Raw genomic sequence first — 24,481 nt, 5'->3', positions numbered from 1 at the left:
TCATTCAGATTTGTAATGAAAACCCTCAGGCCTTCCAAAGCCACCCCATGGAAAATTTCAGACACCCTCTTGACAAATCACATTCTCTTCTTTATGTTATTTTGTTCTCCTTAGCATTTATTGCCAACATACTGTATCATTTACATTTTGTCTCATTTATTTTATAGTTCTAACACTAAAAGATAAGTTCCATTAGAGTAGGGATTTTTTGTCTATTTTGTTGACCACTGTGTCCTCAGCGCTTAGAAGAGTGTTTGCCACATAGCAAATACATATACATATTACACATATACAGAGCAGATGCTCTGTAAATATGGTAGTTGAATGAATGAATAAATGAATGGATAGATGACATCCCGTAGTTTATCTTGGTGGCTAATCAGGATTTTTATCTATTTTATTTGCTTAGAGCAAGGAACAATTGTAGGAAACAGTGGGCAATTTTTAATATGTGTATATTTGTGTACATGTGTCTCCATATACACAGTCACCATTCCATTCCCAAATTAACCCAGAGGTCGACCAGATTCTCAGAAAAGTCATGTTGTAGAAGATAAACTCAGTTCCAGAGACAGCAGAGACGATAAGGAGTGGTTTGAAGCATCTTTGTCAGCCAGCACTTGGGTCTATCCCCACTTTTTTGTCCTAATAAATCTGGACTATACCTCTGTCCCCCAAACTCACCCTCTGCCCCTCCCCATGCCCCGCCACAGACACCCTAGCAGTACTGCAAATGGAGGAGGGCCGTGAGGGATGAGATGTGAATGATTAACTTAGGTTGGGACTCCTTCAAGATCACAATCTCTGCTCCTAGACTGGTTTGCTTTTTCATTCACCTGGGAAGCACCACCAGAGCCCCCTTCCCTCTTTGAGTGGACCTTTGATCACCTCCCTCTTGAGTGGGGGAGGAATGGCTCTTCATTCTCCTTTGAAAAGCTTCTGTTTGCTGAGCAAAGGCTGACCACACAGAGACCTTGCTTGGAGCCAGTTATTGCTTCCTTTCTTAGCCACCCCCAGGGCCACAGCCCCCACTGCCCCATCCCACTGGAGGAGCAGCCCAAGGAAGCGGGGAGAGCCTTTCTCAGGGAAAGTCTTTGAAAGCTGCCAGGAACCAACTGGTAGGATTTTTGGAGAGGGAATAGGGGTTTGGGAGAGCATCTTAATCCTTCATTTTGAAATAAAAGCTCGTGGCTATAACGTAATTTTGCTCCTGACTTCTCAGTAGTGATACAGTTGTTCATTGTTCATATCATCTGTTTACATAGTTCCTTCTGAGTTCCTTGATTACGGGTTTTAATAGGGATTAGTTGGTGCAACCCCTTCCATTGCCAGAGCTGGAACTCTCTCTGTCCCACCTTCCCTTCCTGCCTCTGTACCATAATGCTTAATGTAGCCACTGAGATTGTTTTTCTTTTCAAATAAGTAGCCTGAGGAATTAATGCATATTTTCATTGGCACTGCATCAAACTTGACATCACCGGAAATAATGTATGTCGTTGTTAACTGTACAAACAGGTATCGTTTCCTTTCTAGGCTCAGAAGTTCTCCCTGTAGGCTAATCATTTTAATCAAACGCTTTGCATTCAGACTCCTACAGAATGAGCTAAGAAACGTTATGGGCAATGATTTCTGTGTCATTGAAAGTATCACTTAGGGTTGAAAAGACTTTCTCCGATGTTTTCGTACAGTCTGTGGGGATTTAAGATACTGTTTCGCTTTTAGATTTTCTTCAGCGTGACCCGCTGTTAAACTCCCCTGGGAGCATAGGGAGGGCCCTTCCATTCGGTGCTTTACGGTAATGGTTTCAGAGTTTGGTGTCAGCTTTTGCTTTGCTGAAACTTTTCACAGCTGACTTGATACTGGCACTCAGGCCTGACCTCTCCCTCCTTCAGCACTTCAGAGGTTAATTTTGTTGAGGGATCGGATTTCTTTCCTGGGCTGGGGAATGGTGATCCCCTGCTAGCTAGTCCTTTAGTAACACAGTTGCTGGGTGCCAGGATTCCCCTGGCCCAGCGTGGGCTGGCTCCGCTGGCTGAAGGAGTTGCCATCCTGTGAGATTCATTCAGCTTCTTTGTCCGCTGTTCTCCAAGGACCACGATGTAGAGAAATGCTCTGGCCTAGGAACCTTACAAGGTAGGACGATTTCCTGAAATTTCCAGGGCTAGGGGCGGGCGCCTATACTGCCTTGCCGTTTCTTGGCTGGCATTGAAAAGCCAGGCGGAGCAGCCAGTGGTGCAGCTGTGTGGTGGTGGGGTCGCTGATCAAGAAATTCAGCACCTTCTCTCCCTTCCATCCTCCCCACCCCCTTTCACTCTAACCTTGATGGTTTCAGAGGAAACTGGGGCATTCCCCAGATGTCCTTGGTCCACCTAGACATTTGAATAATGTCAATGTTTTCCAGACCATCTTATCAAAGTAGGCTGCTGAGCCTGAAAAACTGGGTGTTGATCATCCAGCTGTCTTAAATCTTTATTGCAGATTTTTTTGGGAGATTTTTCAGTCTGGTGGGGAGGAGTGAGCTGGAGAGAGGCAGTGTGGCCCCAGGCAGGGGCTGCTGGTGGTGGCTCAGAGGGCCCTGATTAAAATGACTTGTAGTTGGAGGTTTTGTTTGGAATCTAAGGAGCCTCGTGAACCTGCGGTTATGTTTGCTAATATGGTAAATTACTGGGTGGGTTTTTTTTTCTGGAAACGAGGCTCCAGGAGAGATGGCATGGAAAGTTTCAGCATGAGGACTTTTCTTGCTTCGTTAAGACCTTTATAGCTGCCTAGTGGAAGCATATTTCTGTTTTGAAGCCAGACAAGGAGAGAAGAAAACAACATTCATTACCACCTACTATATGCCAAGCAACTAGCAGACGTTGTCTCATTCAATTTCATTGCAAAGCCAGCAAATTTACCCTCAGTTTTGAGACGAGTCAGTGGGAACTAAGAGAGGTTAAGTAACTTTATCAAGGTCACACAGCTAATAAGAGGCAAAGCTGGAATTTAAACCCAGGTCCACTCCATCACCTTACCTTCCTTGGGGGGGCTTGGCAGATGAGCTTGGGATGGTTATATCTGTAATTTTAAGCGTGGGTTCAGCGGGAAGAAGAGCATGTTTTATTGAGGACGATTCACCAAAGTGCACGTGATCCTTGCAGCATGGCCTGCCACGGCATCCCAGATTCTGCTTGTTTCTGGGAGGGAGAGGACTGTATATGAAGAAGCAGCACTCTTTGGCAGTAGAGTCCTCTCATCTCCTTGAGGCTCCTGGGCCACTGATGGATCTGGCTGGAGCTGTGCTTGTACCTGGCTTGGGGGGGCTTGATCCCAAGTAGAAGTCAAATTGGGGAAGGCTGACATGGCTGTGGAGCTGTCCTGGGGCTGCACCCTGGAACTCAAGAAGCCAAGTTTATTCAGTCCTGGGGGGAGAAGATGTACACCCGGCATGTTATTGCTGCCCCAAGTTGTTGCCACTAGTTGTTCACATGTGTGCTGGGGGTGCCTGATTACCTAGGGCTAGGCTTCTCTTGGGTTATAGAGCTGATTTTAAATGGTGGTTTCTTGGCCTGAGTTCTCTTCCCTTCCCTCTTGCCCCAGAAGGAGATAGCTGAAGGGCAAGCCCCTGCCAAACTACAAAATTGAGGCAAGCTTGGTTTTGGGAGACAGCAGCCTCTATTGGCTGCCCTGGGGCAATTGTGGTTCTGTTTTGTGCATTCAGGTTCCCAGATCCCAAGCTGTGTTGGGAGCTAAGGGGGTGGAGAGAAGGGGGGTTATGGGGTGTCAGGACTCCACATCTTGTTTTATCTACTTTAGATTTAAGGCAGCCAGCCAATGCCCTGTCTGGGATTTGCCCCCCACACCCTTTCTTTCACTACTTAGAGATGTTTTTAAAAGTAACTCGATTGCATGTAAGTGTGCTGGACTTTTTGGATAGCAGGTGGAAGTTCTGAGTTCTTATATAACCATGATCTATTTAAGAGCATCTTTACCTCTGTTCTTACGTTGAGCCAATGTGGTTAAGAAAAGCTTGGATTTCAGAGTCAAGTAGGTCTGGGTGCAAATGCAGCTCCATTTATTAGCTCCAGCACCTTGGGCAGGTCACATAGCCTGTGTAAGCCTCAGTTTCCACACCTCTAAAAAGAGGACATTAATAGTTTGTGCCTGATAGGGTAATAGAGAGGCCTTGGTGAGATGATATATGCAAAGTGCTTAGCATGGTGCCTAGAACCGTTATTAAAACTTTTGACCTTGTATAAGTTTTCGTTATTATTTTCATTAGCTATAATGTGCTGAATTCAGTTGCTATTTAGGGGGAACATATCTGGTAAGCAGAAAACTGGGATGAATTTGTTGAGATCCTTGGCAAAAACCAGCCGGCAGTGGCCCAAGTGTCAGCAGCCTTCTCTGGAGGAGCCTTAGAGGAGAGAGAGCTCTGTGTGGCTGAGGTCAGCAGACACGCTGGTGCCTGTTGTAACAGTGAGGGTCTGAGGCATCTGGACCAAAGCTCTGAGGTTTCTGACTCGACCAAGCCCCTGAAGCCAAAGGGAGAAATTTCACGCTTACTCAGGGGACCACCTACTTGTCAAGGAATGAGTTACCAAAATGGGACAAAGGTACTTTGGGGTGAAATCCAAGCCTGGAGAATTCTGATCGCTGCTAAATCCCCTTGGAACCCTCTTTATGGGGTTTGTGTTTTCCTCTCTCCAGCCCAAATCACTGGCCTTGCACCTGGCACCGTCTATAGAAGCTGCTTCTCCCCCAGGACACTGTCCATTTATGGCAGTAAGAAGCAAGTTCTTGCACTAGAACTTTGCCATATATTTCATAATGTGGGCCTGGATCTTCCTCCCGCAGTCCTTGCAGTCGCTGGATCCTGGGCTGCCCCTGACACGCACCGGGTGTCTCCCGTATGCCTGGAGATCTGTGCACATGCTGTCTGATATGGTCCTGACCAAAGGCCTGAGAACTGAGTGTTATTAGTGCTGTACCCTGCAGGAGGAAACCTGGGTCTTCTGGTGGTGAAGGTGCTCTGACAAGGTAAATGGCAGAGTCAGGATTCAGTCACAGATCTGTTTTACTTTTTTCTGCAGAACTTGTGCTGCCTCCATCTGGAGCTTCCTAGGATTAGTGGTACTAGGTGAGACTATATATTCTGGGCTTAGTGTCTACACTCTGCCCTTGCATTAATTCAAGCTCAGGGTTTGGGTCTTTTTACATCAGAACTGCAAACCATGTAGGCTGGAACCCAGAGAGGTGGCCTGCTTGTGGTTTTAATTCAAGTAACTGTATCCACCTTGGTGTGGAAAACTTTGAAGTCCTTCCGATACACATGATAGATAGTCATTAAAATGTGTAAAATGAATAAACAAACGAGGTGGTGAAACACTCTTGGATCTGCCTTTAAATCCCAGCTTCAACATTTCCTAGTTATATGACCCTTGGGCCTATTTTCTTAAAGCCTCAATTGCATCATCTCTAAAATGGGTATAGTAGTAGTAATCATCTCATGGTACCTGAGACAAAATATGTTAAGTAACAACATGGCCTGACATATCTTAAGCTGTTAATAAGTGTTGGTTGTTACTTTTATTATAGAGTTGGGGGGATTAACTGAAAGGCATGTAGTACAGTTAGCAAGGGGGCTGACATAACTTTAAACTTCAATCAAGCTGGCTATTGTATTATTATCATTCTCAGATAGACTACAAAAGATAGGGCTCTGCAGGAGTCCTGTTACATTCTTTGAAGGTGGATTTTCTTAATAGGCCCCAGCGGTGCTTAGAGGACATGATGCTCCTGAACAAAGTTCCTGGGGAGGAAATAGTTAACATACCTGTTTGGTGGGAAACGTAGGTAGCCAAACCCTTTCCCTTCCCCAGGGGTTACGACTAAGCCTACGGGTTGGGCTTGCTCACTCATCCACACCAAAGGACCTCATTCCACTTGGGCCCTGGGGTTTCACAGGAACAATCGCCTTGAACAATAGCCAGAAAACAAGTTCCACCAGTCTGGGCTTTGTGCAACTGAATGCAGCTGTCTGGCGGGGGGCACGGGGCTGTGGAAGTGGGCTCTTGATTCTGGAGCAGAACTGGAAAATTGAGCAGGTAAGGCCTGGGTGCTGGTGGCGGTGGCTCTGCAGTGTAAGTTTAGTCACCTGGAGACAGGCCGACAGAAAGGTGGGTGCTGGCCCAGACTGTTTCTGAGGACTGTAAGGGCCGCCTGGAAGCAGACTGGGTCTTTGGAGTTTGGAGAGGATTAAGATCTTTGCTTTGTGAAGACTGCTTTCCACAGCTGTGATTTTAGTACTTTATTTCTGCTAACCGGCTGAGGTTTTATTAGCGAGCAGAGAAGAACTAATATATACCGCAATCTGATTTTTTTTACAACATCAGTTAGCATGTCTTTCCCTTAAATAAACAACATTATCTCATAGGGAGTTCGTTTGAACAGTGTAATGATCCTCCTTCCAGATCCTTCAATAACTCCTCTTCTCATAGTCTTTTGCTGAAAGCTGGGGCGTGTAATTCCTAGTGGAAAAATCTGTTTAATCATCCCTGAAACCTTGGGATTCTATTTTGCTTTTTTGCTTCATGAGAGATGAAGTTGTAAATATAATATCACATTAATTCAGGACCGTTCCAGATTCCTGCTACTTTTAAGTAAGCCTCCCCCTTCCAACCACGAAGAGCTTGATATTAAAAACTCATCCAAATGCGATGTGGTTTCTCGGGTCCTGGCGAAGTCAGGTTTACCTTCTCAGGTCTGTGGAATCCTTGCTTCTCACAACAGTGGGGCAAAACAGGAAGTGTTTGAAGCTGAAATAATTTATGATTCTTTCACCGGCGTTTTTCATAGCAGATAGCTTGTATGCTGGCTGTTAAAACTGTACTTTAAGCCCTCTGAGTGGCATTTGAATTCCTGACACAGTGATGTCAGCATCTCTTGTAAGACTCTGAAACTGGATCTTCTGGTTTTTTGGCCCTTCCATTTTTGAATGGATTTTCTGCTCATTTTTGAAGGGCATTTTTCCTTCACATCTGTATTTCTCCAAGAGGTAGGGGACAAACAATTGAGGCTTTGAGAGCTTCGGTTCTGGTTAAAATGCTACATATTGGCCCAAATGGGGGTCTCTTCTTGATACACTTGGTTGGTGACCACAGATGGAGGTTCTTTTGTGATTCGGGTGGTTAGCTGATGTTAGGCAGAGGTTTCAAAGCTGGTCTGTATATATATATCTCTATGTCACAATCTACATGCCACTATATATGCTGTCTTTCTGAGGAGCTGGAGGCTGTGTAGTATCATTATGCCCTGGTTTGAATCCCATCCTCCTTCTGATGAGCTCTGGGTCTTAAGTCTGCATTTCATCCAGGGGAAAATGGGAGTGGAATAATACATGTAATGTGCCTGGTACAGTGCCTGGCATATTTGCTAAACACTGTCGATGGTGGCTATAAATATTGGACAAGATCACATACTATTTCTTTGTGGATAATAGCAAGGTCCAACGCAGACTCTCTTGTGAACGGCGTTGTAGTGCCTCTATGCTAGGACTTGCAAACTCAAATTGCAGGGCCAAGCAGGTAGCATATGTAAATTAAAAAGCTTACATGGGGATTATGTCAAATGGGAGAGCACACCTGCCTGCTCAGGACTAGCTAACTGTCTCCTAGATAATAAGATACTGGCATCTATTTCAAATATTTAAAAGACTCTGTTTGGGCTTTTAAAAATAATCTGAGGAGTGAAATCAGCAAGCCCGTTTAGCAACTTTTACTGAATGGGACGAGATGCTTCACTGGGGACCTTCAGTGTGTACCTTTGCTTTTGTACTAACTTTTGTCTGAGCTTCAGCACACAAGATGTCAGAAAGGAACCTTCGGGAGGGCTTAGTCCAGCTCCTTGTTATACAGAAGAGGAGACCAGGCCTGGAGAGGACATACCTTGTCTGAACTCTCAGAGAACAGTTCTGGGGAGGCTGGGACAAAGGCCTGGCTCTCCAGGTTCCTGGCCTTTGTCACGTCCATGCCTGGAAGGGCAGAGGAGCACAGCAAAGAGCACTGGTGGCCTGAGTTTAGAACGCTGCAAGACTGGTTCCCTGTCCTGGGACCTGGCTGGTGGCTTTAGGAAGTATGTCTGGAACCAGTGCAGTTTCCACTTGGTGCCCTTTGCTCATCTCCCCATTTTACGTTTTCATTTGTGTCTTAATTGTGTTCTTGCCTGTCACATCCACTGTATTTGCAGTCAAGGGTGGAGACAGCTCTGGGTCATCAACTTATCACCGCTGCCTTGCACAGTGCCTGGCACATGGAGAGCACTGGCTACTGGATGACAGGAATAAATGAATTCAAGGCCTCTGGCTCAGGATCCAAAAATGTTGAGTTTACAAGTCTTGAAGAAAAATAGCAAATGTTTGATGGAATTCCTTTAATCTGCCCATGGGCTTAAAATAGGTGACAGTCATTTTTAAATCTGCAGTGGTATAACTGCAGTTATACCACTATCTGACGTGACCGACGTAGGACATCTCATGAGTAGAGAGCAGGTGCATGGCTGTGATCTGGCCAGGAGATGATGCTTTGGCGTTGATTGTTCCGATGAGTCGATGGAAGCATCATCTTGCCATTTCTCTAGATGTCTCAGCCAAAGAATATTGTCAGGTGTATCTGTGATATGCTATCTTGAAAATAAGAACAAAACAAAACAAAAAGATGGGGAAAGCAGCTGAGCTCTGTGTCCCATACCCCTTTTAGTTTCCAGGAGGAGGTTCTGCTTGTTCTCAAGGTTGTCAAATGCAATGTTGTCTCCACTAACATTTTTGAAGCAATTCTGGATCCCCTTTTATAGTCTTACAGTGCAGACTGCAGGTGAGCTGGAGAGACAAGGACTAGTGAGGAGAGAGATGCTGTCTTGGGTTCATTTACTCTTCTAGTCATTCATGCAAAAGTTCATTCAGAAAATGAAATCTGCTTTAATATTTTTTAAAATGTCTTCTTTTTAAGGAGTGCTTTTGTGCCCTAAAATAACTTCTTAGAGTTAATTAGGTTTCAATATTTAATTTATTGAAGTTTTAATTTTTAAATCTAGATTTTCTTACAAATCTCATCTATAAAGTATTTTTGTATTAAATTGACACCATTTTCACATGTTATCAATTAGTACTTTATTAATTCAGACTTAACAGATTGAATCTACCTACACAATTAGCACTGTTCACAAACTCAGATAATTAAATTTCCTTAAATATTTTCGACTGTATTCATAAATTTAACATACCTGGTTTCCTTAAGTTCTTCAAATGTCTGACAGAGTAGACTTACCTGCCAAACAAGCAAGATCTTTCTAGACACTTAAACTACTCTTACAAATCAAATAAAAAGTTATAAATGTCATAGATTATTATCTTAAACGTTTCAATTCTATTTTAAGAATCTTAATCCAGTTCTTAAATATTTCATCTTAAGAGTCTTAAGTAAAAAATTAATACTCATTTAAAATTGAAATCACAAGACTGTTTTGTCAGATTCTCTAATGTGCTGTGTATTCTTCTAAATGTTATAAATACACAGAGATTAACCCAATGGTCACAAAGCTTAATGTTAAACGTAGGTATTAATATTATGATTTACTTCCATCTTTCTTCGTCTTTTTAAACCTTTCCCGGACTTTAAAATCACATACACCCAACGGGGGGCAGTCGGTTTATCATCTCAGGTGGTCTCAGGACCCTCGTATGGTTTTTCCCAGTCAGGATATGGGATCGGTCAAATCATACTCAAGAATTGATTGTTCCAGAGTTATAGCTGAATACACTGCAGTTCTTTCTGCTGTGTCATCAGGGTCCCCCGGCCTCTTCGTTGGAATTTCGTTTCACCACATAGTAAACGCAAATTCTGTGGGTTTCTTTCAAGTTCCAATCTTAATCAGTTTTCGTAACCGCTTTCGACATTTATTGCCCGATTTGGGTCAGTGGACTTTTGTACCCCATCCCAGGTTGTACCTAATTTCCTTTGCCACTTGATTAGATTCGGCTAATGTCCTTACTGCCTGAGTGAATTCTGCATGCTTTCCACATTTTTCCCGTCTGACTCTCAGCCTCATGTCTGGAGTCACTTTACAAACAAATTGCAGTTCCCCATCAGTTAGCCTGAGTTCACCAGATGACAAGACCTACGCAAACTGGTTTTGAGCAAAAGAAAGGAACTGATTACTTCTCACTGTAGGGTCTCCCAGGGGTGCTTCTGGCTTTAGGAATGGGGGGATACAGGAGCTGGATTGATGGCAAAGGCACACTTCCATCCCTCTCCACTCCGCTTCCCTGGGTGCTAGCTTTCTTCTCAGGCAGGTGAGGAGGAGGCAGCCCTGGGCAGCACTAGGCTTCCTTTATACTTGTCTTCCTTTTTGCATTTTTTGGTGCTTCGTTCTTCTCAGGGTGTCTGTGTGTCATACAGGTTTGGGGAGTGCTGCTTTAGGAAAAGTTACAGACATCTTTACTGGACTTCACAGCTGTTAAGATGTTTACCTACAATGTGAATGTCCAAAAGAAGGGTAGAAGAGGCAACTTTGGGGCAACATTGTCATCACGGAGCATCTTGTGGAACTACATTTCCTTAGAATACCTCTTGAAACTCACTGACCTAATCTTGGGGGCTCACAACTATTTGTACCCCGAATTTTGGGGAAAGGATAAGTTGGAACTAAGTGATTTTACATTAAGATAAACTTGTTGGGTGCAGTGGCTCATGCCTGTAATGCCAGCACTTGGGAGGCCAAGGCAGGAGGATCACTTGAGGCCAGGAGTCGAAGACCAGCCTGAGCAACATAGTGAGGCCCCTTTCTCTACAAAAAGTACAAAAATTAGCCAGGTGCAGTATCATGTGCCTATAGTCCCAGCTACTCAGGAGGCTGAGGCAGGAGGATCGCTTGAGCCCAGGAATGTGAGGTTGCAGGGAGCTATTATGATGCCACTGCACTCTAGCCCAAGAAACAGAGTGAGACCTTGTCTAACAACAACAACAAAAAGATAAACTTTCCAGCATCCAGAAGTGAAGGAGACTTGGCTGGTTTCCCAGGTGCGGGGACAGCTTCAGTTTCTGGCACACAGACAGCTCTGGGGAACATTGAGGCCACTCTTGCTCAGCACGCGCCTCCCTTGATGTCACTGCCCTTCATCCTCAGCATCAGTTCCCCTCTTCAGGGCTGGCTCCGTTACAAGGACTTCCTGTAAACTCAAGGTGAGCGCCCAGTGCTGTGGGTACTGATGTGGGAAGAATCCCGTGTGCATCGGGGCCACAAGCCCCTCTGGAATATCATCTTGGTGTTGAAAGGCCGCAGGGGAAAAACAGGTACAATTTCAAAGCACAAAATCTGGGGCTTGAATTCATGGACATCTGTTACAATTTCCTTCCCTCCTCCCCACCAGCCATGGACACACTCCCATCAGTCCCCTTTGTTCTTCATCGGATTATAAGAAACATTAGATACGTTAAATGCCTAACCCTAAAAAACAGATGCAGTAAAAGACTCCTGGGATTTTCTTTTACCATGAGAGCAAATTTGAGTCCTTTGCATCTGTGATGTCATGCTTTTCTCAACAGATCCTCCCGTGGTTGCCAGCCTAAGTGAAACTGAGGCACAGAGCCGTGACCTGTCAAAGGATCAAGTGCAGAGGGGGCTGGGCTTACAGCCCACTGCCGGTGGCAAGTTTGCGTCAGAAACTTGCCTGTCTCTCCTGTGCATGTGAATTCAGCCAGGAGGTATTTAATGAGCACAGACTGTGTTTCTGTAGATGGAGGGGACGTGGCCCAGCAAATGAGCTTGATGTTGCTACAGCATTGCCCTGACTCTTCTCACAGCCTCAGTTAACTCACTCTGAAACAAGGGTAATAGCTACCCATAGGAGTGAATTTGAGCATTGGTCGAGAGTATGTGCAAATGTCAAATAGCTGGCATGTGGCACGTGCTCAGGGAATGGCCCTTGTTGTGGAAGGCAGCACGATACAGACTTAGAAGGAGCACGTGTTCTGAAATTGGACAATGTTGCTTTATAAACCCAGTTCCCACACAGACTGAACAGCATTGGTCAGGGTTCCTATTCTTTCAGCCTTGATTTCTTCATTTGTAAAGTGGGCAGGATAATACCTGCCTTGCAGATATGGTATGAGGACTGGAGAAATATAGAATGGTATATTTAAAGTACCTGGCACGATGCTCGATTCATGGTGAGCACTTTGTTATTATCACTAATAGGCCCCTGCATGTATTTGGAAGATAGGACAGACCTTCACACAGGGAACAACTAGAACACTGCGTATAGAAGCAAATACAAGTATGCCACCATGTAGGAATTTAGAGTAGGGGACCACTGGGTGGTCTGGGGCATTTGGAGAAGGCCTTAAAGGGAGACTGTGGGGAAGGACGGAGGGAGGGCCAAAGAAGTAGAATTACGTGAGTGAAGTTCGCAGAGGTTTTGGAGCTGCAGGACCCTCTGGACTCTTGTGGATTCATCCATAATAAACTCCTGTTGAACCCTCACTTCCTGCCATACCCTCCTTGCTTGGGAACCATCCTAACGTATTTCCCCTGCATTTCTGCAGGATCCTCCAGGTTGGCTTTTGGAAGCCAAATGAAAGTGTTGAAGGGAAAGGTGCTGAAAGCAGGTTTTCAGTAAGCCTTTGTCTTCCTGCCTGATCAGCAGAGCTCAGGATGTAGAGGCAGGTATCTCACAAGCTGGTGGAATGAACTAGAGCTTCTTGGAGGTTATCTGTGTGGTGGGGGTGGCGGGGGCGGGGGGCGGTGCTGTTGGCTTTTGCAATCTCAACCACCCAGCATTTCTCAGGCCTCATGCTGCCCCTCTGCAGTGGTTTCGGATGCTGCGGAAGGCTTAGCGGTAGCATAATGTGATTAAGTCAGTGCTTTGTTGTCAGTCCTGCCAGCCCCGGCTGTGTGGCCTTGAACCAGGGGGCCTGGCTCCCTCCTGGGGAAGAGGGCCGTGTCACATCTGCTGTGTTCCGAGAATTGACGTAATGGAAAGCCGTCTGGTATCACGGTAAAGAGGGTGGCTCTGGAGTCAACAGCTAGATCCAGATCCGCTCCACCTCTCTCGAGCGATCTCACCTTTCTCAGCCTCCGTTTCTCCTCATGCACAATGGAAAGACAAAAGTACTAACCCTTTTCCACTAGGTCAACTAGAGCAGTGTCACGTTGATGCTGAAGCTTACTTTATGGTCCACTCGACTTTGCCCTCTCATGAGCTTCAGTCAGCGGGTATTGCTTGAGCACCTGCTGCATACCTGCCACCCTGCAGCCAAACCAAGGAGCAAATGCAACGGGCCGGCATGACAGGCTCGATGGGCAGGGTGTCACCTTTCTGAGGAGGTGGCACTTCAGCTGAGATCGGAAAGAGAAAGAGGCAGGGATAAATGTCCAGGAAGAGAGATAACCAACATAAAGCCCTGGAGGCAAGAACAGTCTTGGCTCAGAAGAGCTGAAGTCCCTGTGATCAGAAGCAGTTTGATGGTGAGGGGGCTACAAGGCAGGACTGGGGAGGCAGGCAGACCAGAGACCCTCAAGGGCCAAAGTAGGGAGTTTGGACTCTCAGAACCTGAGAAGCAACTCAAGGATCTTAAGTGGTAGGGTGGCAGGATCTGATTTACATCTCAGAAAGATCCTTCTGGCTGCCATGGGGAGGATGGATCATTAGGGAGAAAGGTGGGCTGCAGAGACCAGCTGGTCTTTCTGCAGTAGCCCAGGCAGAGGGGACAGCACTGTCAGCTGCAGGTGGGGGTGGGTGGGAGAGCTGTGCACATTTGGATATATTTTGCAAGCAGAGGTGATGGGACTGGCAGCTGGATTAAATGTGGTGGTGGTGTTGGCAGGTATGGAGATGGTAAGCAGGAAAAAAGAATGGGGAATCATTGCAGGGAGATTGGGCTTGAGCAGCTTGGGACTGACCTCCATTGGTTTGGGGGTTGGGAAATGGAGAACTCTATTTTAGGTGTTTTCTGGAGTATTATCAGAGTTAGAGCAACTAATAGAGTTGACACATTTCTGCTGACTGTTGCCACTTGCCTTCCCTCAGCATTTCATTCCTTCAGTGGAGTCCGGAGAAGTCATATAGCAGCTCTTCTGTCACTCTGACCCCTGGGGAGGGGCCGCTGTGGGCTCTTTCCCTGCACACTCTCAGCTCTGGCCCCAAACTCACTGCTCCTGCTCTGCTGCTAGGCTTTTATCAAGTTCCCAAGATGAAGCTGAGGACAGGGTAGGACACAGGGAGTGTTTGCAGCTACCTCTGCTGGTGGAAGCACCCACAGTTTGTGGAAGGTACCTGTCAGCCACTTCACCCGGCTGTCCATCCCAAGCAGCAAGGCCGGACGGTGCCCTCAGATGAGTCACATCTGAGGCAAAAGAACCTTATGTGGGGCTTGGTGACACAGGCCGGGTCCTTTCGGGAATGGTGCACATTCGTCTGTGTCTTCAGCCTGAGCAGGAGCGGCATGAGGTTTTGGTGCTCAGAATGTGTTTGTCTTGACAGCTGGGATGACAGCAGCTCCGTTAGCAGCGGCATCAGCGACACCATAGACAACCTCAGCACTGATGACATCAACACCAGCTCCTCCATCAGCTCCTACGCCAACACACCTGCCTCCTCCCGCAAAAACCTGGACGCGCAGGTAAGGAACACAGGGCCCCGGGCTCCTCAGTGGCCCCTGCTCACAGGGAGCCTTGGGCTCGTGGGGTGAGCAGGATCCCCAGGGTGGTAAGAGGAGGCCCAGCCTCCTGCTGCCTGCGCACTCATCTCCTGGCCCGACCTCTGCCGACGAGGAAGGGGTCAGGCAGGGGGCAGCGGAAACGGGAGTAGGGAGGCCTGGCCACCCTCACCGTGTGGCCGTGGTGGACTCACATTTCCTCACTGGACCTCAGTCTCATAATCCGTTTAAACAAACAAACAAACAGAAAGGGATGTTGGACTTTGGCAGTTCTCAGCCTAGAGTGTGTGTCCCTGCCTTGCCGCAGTAAGGCACTGCTGTCCGGGGACGCGTGTCTAATCCCTCAAGACGGATGGAGAGGGACAAAGCTGAACAGCCCTGGCGTGCAAGACCAGCGTGTGCTGACCTGAGGTTGGGAACTGTTGGTCACATCCCCCTGCCGATGTGTTCTTTTTGGCCCACAATATCAACCTTCCATTAAACTGGATTCCATGTCAGATTTTAAAAATTGCATCATTTCGCATGAAGGGATATTTCTGATTTCTCTTGAAAAATCAGAAATGCTGCTTCTCACCCTACATTCTCCACAGGGCAACAATCAGCAGACACCCCAGTGCCAGCCCCCTTTAGAGCCATGGCTCCTGTTCCAGTGTGCACAGCTGCTACCTACCGGCCAGCTGCACTCCTTCAAGTGCAGCCTGGCCCGGAGGCACTCGAGCTTTGAGCCCCTGCTTTAAGCTCTCAGGTTTTATGTCTCAAATCCAGTGGGTTTCCTGTGGGCCCATGCACTGGCCCATTCTGTAGTGGGTGGCAGGGGGTGGTTCTAGTAAGCCCATTTTACTAGTGGAAAAGTGAAGTGCCATCCATCCTCACAGCTTGTCCCCATTTGGGACTGGCCAGCCGTGGTGGCGCTGGCATAGTGGGCTGGAATCTTTTCCATGATTGGCCCCTCCCACCAGTGGGGGCCACCGTCTTGGGTGAACCCTTGGGAAAATCTGATCGGGACAAAGCCTCCCAGAGTGACCTCGGGGAGGGCAGAACTAACGCTGCCTCTTCTTTCACTCCCTTCCTCCCATATCCTCCTCCTGCCCCAGCTGGTTTTCGCTCTATACAGATAGGAGCTTCTTTGGAAATGGCTTTGCTTTCAAAATCTTCTCTTATCTGAAGATAGGGCTAAAGAAAGGATGTGTTAGACTGTGGGAGCAATTCTGTCCCACAGAAAGGGAAACATTGCCTGCCTGATGAAATATATTAGGTGTTGCCTCTGGGACTGCCAGTCACTTCTTGGGTTCTCATTTTAGCCAGACTTTCTAATTACTGTTCAGGAGTGAGAGTGGATTTGTTTAAAAAAAAATACTACCCAAATGACTGGAAGGGGGTCATATTGGGGGTGCTGGTAATGTTTTATGTCTTCATCTGAGTGGTAGTTATGTATGTTAATTTTATAAAATTTATTCAAGCTATGTACTTAGATTGTTTATTTTACTACATAAAAAACAAAACCTAGGCCACATTGCCCAAGAGTGATCACTGTTTAATTGGTGATTAGACACAAGTTAGAAACACCCGGCCAGCCTGTGTTCCTGCCATCTACCATATGCCAAATGTCACAGTACCCACCAGTTTTCCTTTCCTTGTGGACACTAGTGTATTCCCAAAGATTGGTTTTATATTCAAGCTAACAACCACCAAACTTCTACACTGTCCTTAGATACTAAGGAATTGACGATCTGGGTCTATGTATCCAGGAGGCATGCGGGTTATTTAGAGGTACTGTTGAGAGAGAGAGGTATCAGTGAATCAGTGAGATTTCTCTTGTTTGCTTGCAAGGTAGGGGGGCTTGCCCAAAGACGCAGGTCGAACACTCTGTTGGAAGAATCTCTCTGTTCCACATTGCTACAGGGTAAACATCTGGGATTTGCAAATGATTGTTTGGACCAGCTCTTTGCCTTCATCTTGCAAATGTCAAGTCAGAAAAGGTTCAAGAATTCTACATAAACATTTCTTTTAATCAAGATCAGAAGTTATTTCAAGGGATATAAACGTTTTACTGTTCATTGTGTAGTTTTTGCCTGAGTATTTAAAACTACCTGAGTTTAAAAACAAAAACAAAAAGAAGAGATCTTGGAGTAAAATAAATGCGGACTGTGCCAATAGTTACTAAGATTTCTGTTGCAGTGGTTTCTTTAAATGGATTTTTAGTGACATTCCCTTTGTTCCTGTCCAGGGAGCATCTCAAAATATTTGAATCAGCATAATTCGCAGCTCCCACCCTCTTCCCCATCTCATTCTGTGGGATGCCAAGGGCCATTACTCCTCTCTGAGCAGCATCACTCAATGGGAAGATGTGCGTTGCACCCTTTCCAAGAGCTGTGCCTCCTGTGCTGCGGCTCTTGTCACACACTGGTTTACCCTGGGACAAGGGGCAGCACACAGTCTGCAGGGCAGGGCGTAGGGAGGCGGGAGGAGGTGGCTCAGCGTGTCTGTCCCACAAGCAAGTTGAGGACAGGTTGCTCGCCTAGGTTTTCCTATTCAAAAGCCTCTGAAGAAGGGCCGAAGGAAGTGCATCTAAGGAACAGGGAAGTTATTGTGTGGAAACTGAAGGAGCAGCCTGTGCAGCCGATTGAAAGAGGAGGAGGCGGATCTTTGGGAATGGAGGTTCCCTTTGTCTGTGAGGGACTCCGTGTTCCTCGGGGACACTGAGGAGCACTGAAGGGTGCCCTCCGCAGGGCATACGTGCCCAGCCGTCCAGCGACCCTGTGCTTGCTGCTTCTCTGTGTGCTGGGAAGAGAATCCCCTGCTTGGGGCCAGAGAGCCTCCCCACCAACTTCCTCCAGGAGAGCTGGTGAGTCCGGTTGGGCAGCCAAACCAGATTGCGGTGTCGGTGTCGGGAGAAGGTGTGACTTTGAAGTCAGGTGGTCTTGGTGACCTCCTTGGATGGATAAGCTAAACAACCTCACCAAGGCTCTGCCTCCCCATCTGTAACAACACGGCAGTTCTACCTGCCTAAGGGTGAGTGTGAAAATGACTTGGAAATACTTTATCTGAACGTGCCCCAGTGCCTGACATTTGAGAGTTGCTCAGAAGTTACTTTCCTCCCTCCCTCCTGATAACCTGTCCCTCTGCCTCCTCCTCCATTCGTGTCAGTAACTAAAAGTTGACTGCTCTTAATATATTTTGCTTGTAGTTTCAAAGCAAATCGTCTTCTACTTGCAGTGTTTTATTTTAGGGACAGTGTGTTGGTAACACACACGACTCCCCGCATGCTCCTCTGTCCACTCGTGTCCCTGACCAGTATTTTCTCTCGGTTCCATGGAAGGCACCATTTCTAGCACTCAGGTGTAAAGATGCACACCTCAGAGTTTCCTTTCATTTTCAACGCCTGTGACATTTTTCATAAAATATGCAGGGGAAAAAGGATAATTCAATGTCAGTTTATTTTTTATGACTTGGGGAAGTAAAATTCTGAATGGCATGGCAAGGATTCCTTCCCACGTGGCCTTGGCTGACCCTAGAGTTCTCTTGCTGTCCTTTGGGTGTTGGTGTAGAGGGTAGAGATGGAGTTTGGCTCGGGGTGGGGAGGGTGTGTCCTTTGCTCACCTACGGGGAGCTGCTGCTTCTGACTTTGGGCAAGTCATTTTTCCTCTTCAAACCTGTATTTTTCTGGTGTGTAAAGTATGGAAAATAATCCAGCTTCAGAGGATGTGATGAGCTAAGGATGTGTGCAGAGGGACACAGTGCCTGGCAGGATGAGTGGCAGGTGGTGGTACCAGTTACCATTTCTGCAGTTACCGGGGCTCAGACTTCCGCCAGCTCGGCATCTAGGTCCACAGGGGACACGACCTGAGGAAGGGAGGATCCCTGCCTGCCAGAGGCACGGTGGCCCAGGAGCAGCAAAGACAAGTATCCCATTTACCCTCATGTAAGACAATGGTGGGGAAATGCTAGAGATAGACAACAGAGTGCTGGGAGTTTTGAGAGGCGAAAAAGTCTGAGAAAAACAGCCACCATCTACGGAGTCCCTCCATGTTCTGTTCATCAAGCCCACCATCAAACCTCTAAGAGGCCTGGTTATTGTCGTCCCCATTTTTTACACAAGGTAGTAAATGAGTGGCAGCACCCAGCACTTGAAGCTAGATCCGTCAGACCCAAAGCCCATGCCGTCCCCCACATCGTACCAAGCTTCCTGCTCCGTAGGCCTCGCCTTGGTTCCACTCTCTCACTCTCAGAAGATGGGTCTCCCCTGAGATCCCTTATGCATGGCTTACTTCCCCTCCTTCCAAGTAGGGGCAATAAGAAAATCCTTCAGAAAGACAGTGCCACAGAGATGGGAGCAACTGGCAGAGGTGTCAGAGGAAGGGAGGATGGAACTCTGTGTGTGTCCCCACGTGGACATCTTGCTGGCTGGCCCCGCTATTGCGAGGTCTGTGAACAGGGAGGATGAGTAAGTCCCAGCTTTATTCTTTTGTTAATCCCAAGAGGTGCCCCCACATGGTCCAGCAGCTCAGGAAGGATCTGCTAAGGAGATGTGAACTCAGAGCCCATAGAGTGTCCCAGGGCAAATGCCCAGTGGTTCAGAGTAGAGCTGGGAAACTGCCACTCTGGACCAAGTTAGGAGGGGCATGATGGTTGGATGATGATTTTTTCCAGAGGGAGAGAATCAAGCCGTGGTCCTGGGCCAGGAACATGCACACTCTCTCTGCCGTTGATGGAATTGGGGTTCTATGGTTCCCACCCACAGGCTGGGCTAGATCTGCTCTGGGATTGGGGCTGGCAAGTGGCCAGCCGGCCTGCCAGCATGGAAGGAGAATCTATTGGGTGTGCAAAAATGTTTCATCTCCTTGGACTTGTCCTCAAGGAAGGCAACATGGCACAGTGGTTAACATGTGGGCTCTGCTTTTAGACTCCCTGGAGTCCCTGTATCTCTTCTTCCTCACTGTGTGATCTTGGGCAATTTTCTTCTCCACCCTGTGCCTCGCTTTTCTCATATAAAATTGAAAACGTTTACTGTAACTTCCTCATAGGTTTTTTTTTTTTTTTTTTTTTTTTTGAGACAGTCTCACTCTTTTTGCCCGCCTGGGCTAGAGTGCTGTGGCGTCAGCCTAGCTCACAGCAACCTCAAACTCCTGGGCTCAAGCAATCCTACTGCCTCAGCCTCCCGAGTAGCTGGGACTACAGGCATGCGCCACCATGCCCAGCTAATTTTTTCTATATATTTTTAGCTGTCCAATTAATTTCTTTCTATTTTTGGTAGAGATGGGGTCTCGCTCTTGCTAAGGCTGGTCTCGAACTCCTGAGCTCAAGTGATCCGCCTGCCTCAGCCTCCCAGAGTGCTAGGATTACAGGCGTGAGCCACCGCACCCGGCCCCTCATAGGTTTTTGGTAAGAATTAAATTCAACAATATATGCCATTAGCTTAGCGCCTGGCACATGGTAAGCGCTCAATAAATTTTACTTGTTACGCTACTATTATTGGCACCATTACAATTTGATTGGGGGAATAGGTATAGGAACATTAAAAGACTAAATAATACAGTAATCCAGGGTGTGGTATGTGCTAAATTTTCAGTACCTCTTAGAATATATTATTAATAGAATGTACTTGAACGTAAGCTCCATAAGGGTAACAGTTTGCATTTGTTCACTGCAGTATTTCCAGTGCAAATAAGCTTGCCTGGCACATAGTGGCACCCAATAAATATTTGGTGAGTGAATGCTTCCAAAGCCAAGTTCTTTGCAGCCTCAGGGCCTTTGCATATGTGGTTCCCTCTACCTGGCATGATCTTTCCTAAGTGTAGCTTCTCATTCTTTAGGGTACTTCTTCACAAAGGCCTTACCTGACCACCGCCCTCACCCCCATCATCACAGTGTGAAGTACATCAAAGCCTGTATTTCTCTCTGACTCCTTGTCCTTTTCTTTATAATAATCTTTGTAATTCACAAGTACACCTTTATTGACTTGGCCTCACTCCCTGAACCGTAAACTCCATGCAGGGTGGGGACTGGTCTGACCCCCAGGTTCTCTGACTCTCTGTGGCACCTGGGGGACAGTGGGCATTGCCTAAGTTCTGGTTCTGGGCCGGGGTGGCTGGCACAGGGAGTGGGTAACTTGAGTTTCTGCTCATCTGCACAACTGTGATAAAGACAGTCCTGCTTACCTGCTTGCCCCTCTTGACCAGATCGTGGCAGGGACCAGATGAAATCATCCTGTTGAAGTATGTTGTGGCCGGAAAAGCAGTGCTCATCATTCAGCCACTCACTCACCAAGCTCTGACTGCTCCTGCTCTGCCCACACGTGGGAACTCCCCTCTCGGTGTCCCGGGGCCACCGAGGAAGGATGAGCTGCTCACAGTCGGGGAGTGTGCTTTTGTACTCATATCTCTAGTACCTAGCTGGAGAAAACAAATGCAAGAACCGTGAGGCAGCTATAATGGATGAGTGGAATTCGTAAGGAGGAGAGGGGGTTGGGGAAGAGACAGAGGCAATTAAACTCGGCTGCTTGTCTGTTTTTACATTTTTTCCCATCGGCCATTGTATTCCACGGAGGAGGGTGTTTGTACCACTCTTGGATGACAGGCATCAGGCCAGATTCTCGCCAGGTGTTCATTTTAATGTCCCACATTGCTGACGTTGCCCACTCTCGGTGGTTAAATACGGCAAACGTGGGACTCTATCTTAGTGCAACCACCCGGAAAGTGCTGCTGACCTGCCTTCCCCGTTCACTGTGCTGCTTCTCCCCGCTGGTATCCCCACACTGGCCTCCAACCCCAGGAGGCCTCCAAAGCCTTCTGGTCAGCTTTGTGCCTTTGAGCTGCAGGAGATCATTAACGTCACACTTCTTTCCCCTCCCGGGTTCCATGGCCAGCAGGTCAGGGCTCTTGCAAAGAAAGCTGGCTAATTATATCCCTTGTCTGAACAGAATCCCACAAGGAGAGCAGAACAGGGGCATATAAATGCTGCTGGGGTGGGGGCCAGCACTGTTGGCGCTTAGCATTCGCGGGAAGTGCCACTGGAGGGTTTGCTTCCTCGGCTCCTGGCTCCCCCTGGCTCCGTGGAACCAGCAGCCACCCTCACTTGCTGGCTCCCTCGCGTGGCGTGTCAGATCTAAAGATCTCGCTGGCAGTGGAGTGATGGGAAGAAGGCAGAACAAAGGGAGACGGGCCAGGAGGCTGGATGCTGGTTAGAGACCCAGTGGCGGGAGTTGGAGGAGGCTTGTCTCCAAGTGGCAGAGAGTTGGCAGCCAAATTCCCCCGGGTCTCCATCTGTCGGTTCTCCCCCCTGGGGCTCTCCGTCTTTTTCCCCGGGAACCTTCTACTCTCATCCCTCACTCCCTTCTAAGGATACATTTATATTATTTACTTTTTTACACCCCCCCCGCCCCAAATCAGGCTTCCTAATTAGATAACCAAAATACTAAAGTCCAGACACTTTTAAAGTAATTATTATTTTTCCCTCAACAAGTCCAGTGTATTGGCATTTTCACCTTTGGAGTGAGGGGCTCCCGAGCCTGGGATGTGGGGAGGACTAATTCGGAGAGTCTCTGTCCACAGACCGACGCTGAGAAGCACTCGCAGGTGGAGAGGACTCCCCTGTGGTCTGGTGACGATGTCAAGAAATCAGACGGAGGGTCAGACAGCGGCGTAAAGATGGAGCCAGGTTCCAAGTGGAGGCGGAATCCTTCTGACGTGTCCGATGAGTCCGACAAAAGCACGTCGGGCAAGAAGAATCCCGTCATCTCCCAGACGGGCTCGTGGCGGCGAGGCATGACAGCTCAGGTGGGCATCACCATGCCGAGGACGAAGCCGTCCGCCCCAGCAGGCGCACTGAAGACCCCGGGAACGGGTGAGTGAAAGGCTAGTGCTGTCTTGCCTCCGCAGTTGTCAGTTTGAAAACCAAAACCACAGACCCTCTAGCAAGGACTTGATGTTATTTATTTCTTCTTAGGATTTATACTCTGCTACCAACCAGCTTTCATGAAGGTTCACATCCCTGCCTTTTTCTAAGTGGAAATATGTAAGCATGTGAACCTCTTCAACTCTGAGGATGGCTCAGCTGCTGGGGCATATTGAATCGGTTTAAGTGTATACTGGGGAAGAGTTAACACACCCAGTGCAGGCTATTCAAGGGCTTGGGTTTACAAGCTGTCAGTATGTGGAGTTGATGTCATCCATGATTCAGAAAATGTGTATAAACAGGGCAGGGGTGCCCCCTGGACACATTAGGGACAGCTTTTTAATGGACAGAGGATGAAAGGTTAGTAAAAAGCAGGATCTTTTTTTTTTCCCCCAGACATATCAATGATTGACTGGCTTCGCTTCATCCTGGGTAAATTTAGACTGCTTCGCAAATGAGTAAAATCATTGACATTTCCTAAAAGGCTCACAGTGACAGTGGTAGACTGTATTATCTTTATAAAGAGCTCTTTCCTTTGCCTCCCCAAGGAAAAAGGGAGCCAGCTCTTCAGAGGAGAGAAGCATCTTAAATAGACGCGATGGATGAGCTGGGCTCTCGGTTTGCAGGCTAATCTTTCTGATCTCTCTCTTAGGAAAAACAGACGATGCAAAGGTGTCTGAGAAAGGAAGGCTTTCTCCCAAAGCCTCTCAGGTGAAGCGCTCCCCATCAGATGCAGGCCGCAGCAGTGGCGATGAATCCAAAAAGCCCCTCCCTGGCAGTTCGAGGACACCCACTGCCAATGCCAACAGCTTTGGGTTCAAGAAGCAGAGTGGCTCAGCTGCTGGTCTGGCCATGATCACAGCCAGCGGGGCCACTGTCACCAGCAGGTCAGCCACGCTGGGCAAAATCCCAAAGTCATCTGCACTCGTCGGTAGGTCTGCTGGTCGGAAGTCAAGCATGGATGGGGTTCAGAATCAGGACGACGGGTATCTGTCTCTCAGCTCCCGGACAAACCTGCAGTACCGGAGTTTGCCGAGGCCCAGTAAGTCCAACAGCCGGAATGGGGCTGGGAACAGGTCTAGTACCAGCAGCATAGATTCCAACATCAGCAGCAAGTCAGCAGGCCTGCCGGTGCCTAAGCTGAGGGAGCCTTCCAAGACAGCCCTGGGCAGCTCTCTGCCAGGTCTGGTCAACCAGACAGATAAGGAGAAAGGCATCTCATCGGACAACGAGAGTGTCGCTTCCTGTAACTCAGTGAAAGTGAACCCTGCAGCCCAGCCTGTGTCCAGCCCGGCTCAGGCCACTCTCCAGCCTGGGGCCAAGTACCCAGATGTGGCCTCTCCCACGCTCCGCAGGTAAGTGGGTACACAAATGGTACCGAGCAGAACTGGAACACAGGGAATGGCACCCTGGATTAATAATGTCCACTTTTTAATTAAAGCAGCCTCTGTTTTTCTCCACTTTAGTCCTCAGGAAAGCTGTTTGGTCAAATCCTGCCAGCAATGTTGCAGTTGACCGATTGTTTCCCATACTGGGATGAAAACCACGAGCCTCTGGGATCAGTCATCCTGGGTCCATTTTAATTAGCTGCCACATAATCTTTCTGAACAATTCTGCCTCAGTTTCCTCATCTGTAAAATGAGGATGATACTTTTCTCCTGGCTTTTGTAAAGATTTTGTAGGCATTTCTGGCCATAGTAAGCACTCAGTTGAAGTTAGCTACCATTCACGATGAGGTCTTCATAGACTCTTAGACCTGGGTGCGAAGCTCAAGAGAGGGAGATCTTTTTTTTTCCTTGTCTTGGTAATTCAGTGGCTGAGCTTCCTCATTATGGCAGGCAGCTATCTTGGCCAGATCTTTTTCTCATACAGCCCTAGCCCAATGTCCCCACATACTT

At 47.6% G+C, this 24,481-nt stretch overlaps 1 protein-coding gene across 2 annotated transcripts in view; it reads left to right on the top strand.

Annotated features, from left to right (window-relative positions):
- NAV2 (neuron navigator 2) overlaps positions 1 to 24,481 on the top strand; it is a 118,094-nt gene that overhangs the window by 28,635 nt on the left and 64,978 nt on the right. For both annotated transcript variants that reach the window (XM_012654387.1, XM_012654388.1), the window contains exons 2-4: positions 14,516 to 14,654; positions 22,241 to 22,532; positions 23,236 to 23,938. In XM_012654387.1, the coding sequence (XP_012509841.1) occupies positions 14,516 to 14,654; positions 22,241 to 22,532; positions 23,236 to 23,938 (1,134 nt within the window). The remainder of the gene's footprint in view (positions 1 to 14,515; positions 14,655 to 22,240; positions 22,533 to 23,235; positions 23,939 to 24,481) is intronic.

The sequence above is a fragment of the Propithecus coquereli genome, unplaced genomic scaffold (assembly GCF_000956105.1).
Source record: "Propithecus coquereli isolate 6110/MARCELLA unplaced genomic scaffold, Pcoq_1.0 Scaffold44, whole genome shotgun sequence".
Taxonomy (NCBI): domain Eukaryota; kingdom Metazoa; phylum Chordata; class Mammalia; order Primates; family Indriidae; genus Propithecus; species Propithecus coquereli.
This window is presented reverse-complemented; position numbering and strand designations above follow the sequence as displayed.